General features: G+C 37.1%; 1 protein-coding gene across 13 annotated transcripts in view; it reads left to right on the top strand.

Moving 5' to 3' along the window:
* Positions 1–10,006, top strand: part of IL15 (interleukin 15) — a 64,913-nt gene that overhangs the window by 53,681 nt on the left and 1,226 nt on the right. For 8 of the 13 annotated variants that reach the window (XM_014531705.1, XM_005884192.2, XM_005884195.2 and 5 more), the window contains 4 exons: positions 1,744–1,841; positions 3,146–3,230; positions 4,668–4,712; positions 7,321–7,458. In XM_014531705.1, the coding sequence (XP_014387191.1) occupies positions 1,744–1,841; positions 3,146–3,230; positions 4,668–4,712; positions 7,321–7,458 (366 nt within the window). Of the gene's footprint in view, positions 1–706; positions 806–1,743; positions 1,842–3,145; positions 3,231–4,667; positions 4,713–7,320; positions 7,459–10,006 lie in introns of all 13 variants that reach the window. The other 5 variants (XM_014531712.1, XM_014531711.1, XM_014531710.1 and 2 more) reach the window with 2 other exon arrangements.

The raw sequence follows: 10,006 nt of genomic DNA, 5'->3' as shown, positions 1-10,006 counted from the left end.
GGAATACACATATAAACACACACACACACACACACACACACACACACACACACACACACACTTCTTTTTTTCTGAGAGAGAGATGAGAGAGAGAGAGAGAGAGAAAGAGAGAGAGGTGAGAGAGAACCATCTATTGGTTGGTCTCTAATCTTGGCTGTCTTAGACTTGCTGTGGGGCCCAGACAACTTGCCAAATGCTGCTAACCCTACCCTATAGGACTGTTGTGAGGATTAAATGTGATACATATATTCAGTGACTAATAGAGTGCCTGTGAGAAAAAATAGGTGCTCAATAATTTTTTTTTTTTTTACTTTGGGGAAAATTGAGATTTAAAAAATATTTAATCTTTTCATGGCATATTTTGGTTCTTTATCTATTTTGGTTCTTCCAGAGATATTTTGTAGTTTTCAGAGGTCTTGTATACATTATTTAGCAAAATTTATTCTTAAGGAATTCATGTTTTTGGATGATTCTTTTTTTTTTTTTTTAGTTGGGAAATAATATTGTTCATCTCTATCCTTTCTTTTTTATTTAATTTTGTTTTATTGCTTAAAGTATTACAAAGAGTAGTACATATGTCTCCTTTTTTTCCCCCTTGACCTTCCCCATGCTCAATAAATATTAATTCCCTTACTTCCTTCCCCCCACCCCCTATAGTTTATTTGTGTTTTTAATGGATCATTGTTTTCCCTGGATTTTATTATAGGAAGTATTCTGGATGGATGGCTGCTGGAAACCCATTGCCATAGCCAGCTCTTCTTCAATATTTAAGGCTTTATCTGGGCACTGAGTAATGAGAATTTTGGTAAGAATAATTAGATGAAGAGAGTATATGGACTTTTCTAAAAGGTCACTTAAATCTCAGATATTTCATAATGTGACTCTTCGTTAGAGATCTTGAGATGTAACAGATGTTTGTTCTCACATGGATTGTTCTTATTTTGAAAGTAAATATAATAGGATTTTTAACTCTGTTAACCTTGATATACTCTCCATGTCTTGCTTGTGAATGTATTATTTCACTTACCTCACTCTATTGTTCTTTAAATATATATCTCCTCAGTGAATTGTGCAGTATGGGTTTTTGTTACTCATGCCTTCAGCATAGACTAAATGAATCACAGAGTCTTAGTGGTTAAGGTGACAGTCAACACTGCCATCTGAAATTCTAAAGCTTTGACAACATGAAAGAGACAGACAAAGTATCAAAATTCTGGGAGGTCCCAAGAGAAGTGATATCCCTAAATCACCAAGAAAGATTATTATACAGTGGCTCTCATGATGGCATGAGTGTCTTCAGTTACTTCCATTTCTATCCAATTCGTTCTCCAAGTGATATTCATTTATAATTAATTTTCATACAGTTGCATGAAGTTAATCTAGAACTATAAACCCAGGTTAGTATTTTGTGTTATTAATCTATGCTGCATAAAATATGTTGAACTATTTAAAATGAAAGAAGGATGAGAAGGAGATTAAGGATAATAAAAAAATTGGTGGTGATATTATTAGATTTGTACATTTTCTTAAAATTGGTATGTATTAAAAACATATTAAAGAATTTTGTCCACAAGAAACAAAGCTGGAGGGCAGGCAACAAAGCAGATACATTCTAGTTTTATTAATTCTGAAAAAAGAACATTAATTCTTAAATTTTGATTTAAAGATACGATAAACTACTAATTTAAATATCACCTTTTAGGTAAGATATTTAATTATTTTCTCTATGATTTTATTTTCCAGAAACCATATTTGAGGAGTACGTCCATCCAGTGCTATTTGTGTTTACTTCTGAACAGTCATTTCTTAACTGAGGCTGGCATTCATGTCTTCATTTGGAGGTAATTTTATCTTTAGGCATAAATATCATCACGCTAACTGCCATTCTTCCTCAATATCTTCCCTATGAAATGGTGTATGTTCAGTCGCCTTACACCTTAGGTAGTCAGTATTTGGGGTATGGGAGAGGGCTGATTATGGAGACTCAGAAGGTTTGGTAAACACTGAACATTTCTATATCCTAATAGGATTGTGAAGAGTATTAACATCCTGCAGATAAAATGGACCTTTGGTATATAACTACACTTGAAAGTACCTTCCTTATTAATATCCTGCATGATTATCATGGCAGTAACAAAATAGATATTTAGGATTCAATCGCGTTACTTTTTTTTTAATCTATTTCCTGACACTGGCTTCTCCTGTCCTTTGAGCCCTATCCTAGCTCATTTAGAAGCATTTCTTTCTTTCTTTAGACCTTTTGTTTTTTCTCCTAAAACATTCATATTTTCCATGCCGATTAACTTTTTTCTTCTTTCTTAGATGCAACTAGTAAACCGCGCCGCTTGGCCTAAGCACCCAACCTCTAGCTCTGTAATCTGACTCAGGTCAGCCTTTATCTCACAGTGTGGGAACCAGTAGATTTGCACAGATAACCCTTCCTCGAAAGAAGGATTAGTGTTGGGTCTGTGCTTCTATGAAAATCCATCAGGGCGCAGCTATTTTTCATGAAGCTTTCAGAATCATCCCATAGTCATTTGGTCAGTGTACGTATCTTTTGTCCAGATTCAAAATTTCTGTTTTACCAAAATGAGTAAATATATGATCACTCAGCCTAGATTGGGCTTAACATCTGTCATGTTTATGGAAAAGGCTGCTGCAAGCATAGCAATGATGTGCACAGCATACCAGGAGCATGTTTAATGTACTATAGAGAACATTTCAATTCAAAATCATTATATGAAAGTGATTATTGCTCATTTTAAAAATTTTACTTATTTATTAGACTTAAAAGTCTGATGGGACCTCTACTTAAAGAAAAATAGTCATTCATTCAAAAACATTTACTGAGCCATACCACACCATTAGGTACTGTTTTTATTCATTGTAATCAATTGCACCCGGTTTTTATATATTATGTCTTCATAACTTTGTCAGTCCCCAAATTAGCTTTAAATTAACACGAGGTTGTCCTACGTGTTTGGTGTTTCTGTTCCTCTAGGGATGTTGATGTATGAAGGCAAGACTAACACTCATCTTTTCACTCATCAGGACAAAACATTCTTGCTTGCTCTTTTGCCTTTAGTATTTATCAAGACGGTATTATGTTCATTCAAAATGCTTTACTTTTTGGTTTTGCTTTCAGCTGTATCAGTGCAAGCGTTCCAAAAACAGAGGCAAACTGGCAGGATGTAATAAGTGATTTGAAAAAATTTGAAAATCTTATTCAAGTAAGTCCTGGTATTTCCATAAACTATCTGATGTAATTGTTGTGGCGTAGCCCTGTCCCTGTGTTTTGCTATCAGTCTTAATGCATCTCACTTGAAACAAAAATATTTTTGTAGAAATTAGTGGGCCTTGTAGAACCTCAATTGAAATTTTTTACTTAGAATTTTTGGATCCTAATTATCTTTAAATTCAATTTATAAATGGCCCAGCATGAAGAGCTCTCTGTCGCAACAGCCCAGAGAGAGATTTGCTTCTTCTACTAGAGCCGTGGTTGGCAAACCGCGGCTTCGCGAGCCACATGCGGCTCTTTGGCCCCTTCAGTGTGGCTCTTACACAAAATACTATGTGCGGGTGCTCACATACAGTGCGATTGAAACTTCATCCATGCGCAGAGCCGCAGTTTGCCGAGCCGCAGTTTGCTAACCACTGTAGAGAAACCAGACATCTTTGGGGCAATTGCAAGGGGAATAGCCTGACCCTGGGAAAGGCTCTCTGCCTGTGGGCTAGAGAACCCCCCTCCAACCTAACGTCACCCACTGGGCTGATAGAGCCTACAGGGTGGAGGGGCAGAGAAGAGGAGCCCACAGACAACTGTGTTTAATGAAGTATCTTCTGCCCCCCTGGGTGACACAGCAGGGACCAACGGAGTCCCAGGGGCATGAAGTGAGCCACCCTTCCAAATCAGCACAACAAAAATTCTGAAAACGGAACTTCATTGGAATCTAAGCACACAAACATAGGTCAGACCCTGCATGCTAAACCTAATCAAGGTGACTGCAGGCTAAATTAGAACATTTAAATAAGATCAAGGTTTCCTGATGTAATGGCCAAAGTACCTGAATACCATTGAAACTCACTGATCATATTGAGAAGCAGAAAAAATTACAACTCGAGTGAAAAAAGATAATCAACACATTCTGAAACTGACATGGATTAGATGTCAGAATTATTACACAAGGATTTTCAAGCAACATCATAAAATTGCACCCACAGGCAATTACAGATATTCTTGAAACAACTGAAAAAATCAGAAAGTCTTTGCAGAGTAATACGCTATATAAAAGGAACCAAATAAAAAATTATAGAAATGAAAATATAATAACTGAAATATAAACCACTGATACAATTACATAGAACAACACACACACACACACTTTATTGCACATAAATATGGTGAGATCTGAACAAGGTGGGTAGATTGTATCAATGTAATTTTCTGGTTGTAATCTTGTACTGTGGTTATGCAGGATATTACCATTGGGGGGCAATGGTGAAAGATACACAGGGTCTCACTGTAATTTCTCTTATAATTATATACAAGTCTAAAATTATCTCAAAGAATTTAATTTAAAAAGCTTAATTTAATGTTGTCAGTAGATTGTTCTCATATCTAAAGCAGTGCATAATTTTTTATATTACCTAATTTTCTTCCCTTTCAGTCTATACATATTGATGCCACTTTATATACTGAAAGTGATGCTCATGTGAGTATAGTTTTTGTTTTAAAATTACTATATTTTCCAGTTTTCAAAGTCTAAGAAGTATATTTTTTATAAATTTACTAAAATATGTAGTTTTAAAATCTAAATTTTGGTGTTTTCTTATACAATCAATGGATTTTTATAAGTAATTGTTGAGATTGTGGGGCTTTGGAACAAAGAGCTACATAGATGCTTTTTTGATACAATATATAAAAGCCTTTTCCATCAGTGTCAAACAAAATATATCATATAATTTTGTGATGCAATTAAATGCAAGAATCGGGTTAACTGATTTAATTTAAGAGTACCCAACATATCAGTTGTTTCCAGTGCTGTAGTATATTACCATCTTTAATCATATTTCCTACAAATTGCTTAAATGCATTTATGGCTCACATTTTGCATGAATCTCTACAATAGTCAGAAAAGGATCCTGGCTGGTTTCTCTGTGATAAAAGAAACAAACGCAACCCAGAAAACCTATCAGAATTAAATAATAATATTGAACTTGTTAATGAATACCTTGGCATTGCCCAAGGCATGTATGACTTTAGGCATGTTGCCAGTCCTTTTCTTGATTGGTTACTAAAAATCAAGAAACAATTCCTTGACTTCTTCACCTCATGGAAAACAAACTATGCCATGTATTGCTCAGAATAGGGAGTCCTCTCTGTTATTTCTCAATTAGAACTTCCCTGAAATAGAAGGGTTTGCCCCCACCAGGACTTTCTAAGTACTATTGGAAAGAAGCCATAGCCAGAAACTAGGAAAAATAGATATTCATCGACCACTTAGTGCAGTGCACACAGAAATCGTCTCCCTCCTTTGGCTTCAGCATGCTTTCCATTTTCCTTTGCATTTATTCAAAGTAGACAGTAGTCAATTAACCACCAATTCTCAGCATACTGAGATTGCTTTTTTTAACCTTGCAATTCTTGGGTTGTAGAAAGAAGTTGAGACTGATATTGAGATTTAAATCCTGACTCAGTCACTTTCTAGCTGTGTTACCTGGGTGCTTTTCTGAACCGTGGTTTTATTTTTTATTATTCTGCTAGAGGCCTGGTGCATGAAATTCATGCATGGGTAGGGTCCCTAGGGGCTGCTGGCTGCTGGCCAGGGCCTTCCTTCATTCCGCGCTGCCCCCTGGTGGTCAGCGCATGTCATAGCGAGCAATCAAATTCCTGGTTGGTCGAACTCCTGAGGGAACACTTTGTGTATTAGGCTTTTATATATATAGATTTTATTTATTATCTATTTTACTACCAACTTGGTGATAGTATTTGCCCTTTTGATCCTGAGCCGCTGTTTTTGGGGAAAAGGAATGCATTAGTCTCACTTTATCCATGAGGGATATGATACATTCCACAAACCCCAGTGGATGCTGAAACCACGGATAGTACCAAACTCTATATATACAATGTTTGAGAGAAAAAGAGAGAGAGACCATATTTATATAACTTTTTTTACAGTACATTATTGTAATTGTTCTAGTTTGTTATTATTTCTTGTACCTACTTAAGTACATATGCCAAAGTCATTTTATAAATTAGGCACAGTAAGAAATTAGCAACAATAAATAACAACAAACGACAACAATTATAACAATATACTGTAAAAAAGTTGTATAAAGTGGTCTCTCTCTCAAAATATCTTAATGTACTGTATTCACCCTTCTTATGATGATGTGAGATGATACGATGCCTCTGTGATCAGATGAAGTGAAGTGATGGAGTGTTATGAAGCTACTATTTACCTTCTGACGACATGTCAGGAGGATCATAGAGCCATGCCCTATGAATTGTTTTTTCCTGGAATTTTCCATTTAATATTTTCAGACTGTGGTTGGCTACGGGTAACTGAATGACTACTGTGTTGCCAGTGCCAGGCACATGAGTGTGTTTCTGCTTTCATTCACCTGTGCAGAAAGCATTGTTCAGGGCCTGCAGGGTCCCAGCACTGTGCAACGCATGGAGTCAGGCATCGCATGGGCAAATCCCCAGGTGTTCATTAAATGCCTCTTTTCTTTTCAGTTTAGGTTTTTGTTAAGGTAACCCTTGTGGAAAACACATTTTTGTGGTACCTATAAGGTACCTTTCTGATTTGGCCAACCAGGTACTACCCCTGCTTTGATTTTTCTAATAAATTTCCTGGAATCCCATCTGCCTCTGAAACTTTGGATCTTGCAGGAATAGCATGATTGACAGCTACCACTGTTTCAAATGTTAACAGTACCACCTCATCCTAAAAGTTCTTTCACTACAGATATCAGTGTTTTCAGAGTCTCAGACAGTATCCACACCCTTCTACACAGAGGAACTGTGCTCAGTGAGTAAAGGTTGCCTAGGATTTCCACGTTTTCCAGTTTCATTCTTTCTTCTGCATAATATCACCATCCTCCTTGATTGCTTTGTTAGCAGTTTGCTTTGGTTTCAATTTCACTGCGAAAAAAAAATCAAGCTGCTTCCTTTGTAAAAAATTTTAGGGGTGTTGTGTTTCTTTATAAAATATTTGGATTGACTTTTTAAAAAAAATCAAAGTTGCATCTGTGTGAAAATGAAAAATGGAAAAATAACGTGTTTCTCAAAGTGATTCTTTGTAACTTTATTTTCAGCCCAATTGCAAAGTCACAGCAATGAAGTGCTTTCTCCTGGAGTTACACGTTATTTGGCAGGAGTCGAATAATATGGACATTAGAGAGGTGATAGAAAACCTTATCATCCTAACAAACTCCAGTTTATCATCTAATGGGGTGAGTTATGGCAGATGTTTCTGGCTTGACTGGGAGAAGTCATGAGCTGGATAGAATGGACAAGCAGATGCTTGGAAGGGAGGGGACTTAATTCAAAGGCATCCAGAATGGAAGCATCACTAGTGTGCACATGATCCTAAACTGCTCATTGACTTACTCATTCAGCACATGTGTACTGCATGGAGCCAGGCAGTGTGCTTCAGTGCTAGAGTGACAGTGGTGAACCAGTCAGGTCACTGACCTCAAGGTGTTTATCAGCAGGTGCAGTGGGTAGACATTACTCCGCGTAACTAAGGGTTTGGCATGAATACTAGTAATCCATGTTCATTGGGTTATTACTCCGCCAGACACGATCTTTAAGGGTTAATTGGTAATTTGCTGAGTCCTTACAATAAATCTGTGAGGTAGTTGTCCTTATTTGTTTCAGTGTTGAAGAAATTGGAGCACTGAGAGCTTGAATTACTTCCTCCAATTCATGCAGCTAAGGAAATGGGGAGCCAGGATTCAGATCTGAGCAGTTTCACGTCAGAGTCCGCCCTTTTATACATGCTGTAAAAGGATAACAAAAAATATGAATAATTTGAGTATCAAATATTAATAATTTAGACTATCTCAGGCAACATCAGCAATATGGGGTTCCAGGAAGGCAAACACTGGGAGCTCCTCTTGTAGGCTGGGAGATCAGCTATGCGAAGGTATAGCAGATTATGGCTCTCATGGCAAAACGCTAGTGGCCAAAGCAAAGTGGATAGAAAGAAGTTTTATGAACCAAGAAGATATAATAATTAATTAATTTAACAAATAATTTTTGAGCCCCATTGTAGGCCCTCAGGAAAATAGGAGTGAAAAACAAATATGGTCCCTGATCTTAAGGAGGGAGGAAGCATAAGTAAACTGATCAATAAGCAAATGAATAATACATCAGTTACTCACTAAATCTAATGGCCAAAAAGAAGGCAGGTAAAGGCACTGGGACTCTACTTTAGATAAGGCTTACCTACTAAGCTGACATTTGGCAAAGACGTGAGGGAACGAGCACTAAGGATACTTAGGGGAGTATGTTCAGGTGGAGGGAACTCAAAGTGCAAAGAGCCTAAAGCTTGTGTGGCTGGACACCTTGGATTTTTCCCTAAGAATTCCAGGCTGCTTTAAGTCTTTACTTAAATGTCACCTTCTCAGTGATGTCACCACTTTACAGTTTGCAGTCCATGTCCATGTCAGCATGCTATGTCCCCTTCTCTGCATGTCCTACTCTCTGACATACTATGCATTTTACTTAATGAATATTGTCTGCTTTTCCCCACTCGAATGTCAACTTCAAAGGGGCAGGTTTTGTGTGTTTTTGTTTTGTTTTTTTCAGTGCTGGATCCCAACTCCCAGAACAATGCCTGGCATATACTACTTACTCATTGTATTTATGAAAAGAATATGTTAATGTTTAAAATATTCTTTATGATGTGTCGTTTCTATCTTATTGATAGACTGAGTCATGCAACAAATAATTCATAACAGTATCAATGGTCAGCTCTTTTATGCAATTCTGGCATAGTGTGACACATGTTGTGGAAGGAGTGGGCGGGACTGCATAGTCAAAAGACTTGGACATGGAGAATTTCATTTATTATGTCAACTGAGCTGTGTCATTTAATACCTCTGCCTTCCTATCTGACATGATTATTTTCGGTATTAAATCGGACAGCATTATATGGAATATGACAGTGCTTAGCATAGAATCTGTGCTTGATGAATACTGGTGAATCTGAATTTCAAGTGCTTAATGGATATTGAATCTAATTTTGTTTTTTGCTGGTAGAGGTTTCATGGTTCAGCTGATCTCAAAAAATGTATTTATGATTCCTACATTTGAAATATTCTAGTTATCAGTGAAACTCTGTTTGAATTACAAGGATTTGTGGTATTCACATAAATAGTTCAATTCAACCAGCAATGATTGCATGAATACTATGTGTACAGCCCTGTGCTAAATGCTAGGGAAACAAAATTTCATGGCCATGCTCTCCTGGAAACATTTAAGAATAGTGGTATAAAAAGCATAAACGTCCATAACATCAGTGTAATATGCAATGTGTTGTAAGAGAGAATCCACACCAGGGATTCTGAGAATGTAGCAATGGGACATTTAGGCTAATCACTGGGCTCACAGGTTCAGGAAAAACTTTCTAGTCCAGACAGCAGCTGAGTAATCTTAGCTGAAATAGGAAGTGCTGAACAGACAGAGAGAGAAGTAAAGGCAGTGAGGCATCTAAAAGCATGGCCTGCATGGGGATAAAGGTGTGAGCTCAGTGTTCCTAGGGCAGAATGTTTGAGACAGTGAGGAAATGTGCAAGAAATAGGTAAGCAGGGCCTATATGCCATGCTGGGAGGAATGGACTTCATTTGAGGGTAGATGAACAGAAACCATTGAAGGCTCTAAGTAGGGAATCCATAGTCTGATAGACATGGCTTACTTTTGTCAATGTCCTTAATCCTATATAATAAAGAGGTAATATGCAAATTAACCCTCATGCCCTCACAAGATGGCTGCCTA

Source organism: Myotis brandtii, unplaced genomic scaffold (genome assembly GCF_000412655.1).
Source record: "Myotis brandtii unplaced genomic scaffold, ASM41265v1 scaffold822, whole genome shotgun sequence".
NCBI lineage: Eukaryota > Metazoa > Chordata > Mammalia > Chiroptera > Vespertilionidae > Myotis > Myotis brandtii.
This window is presented reverse-complemented; position numbering and strand designations above follow the sequence as displayed.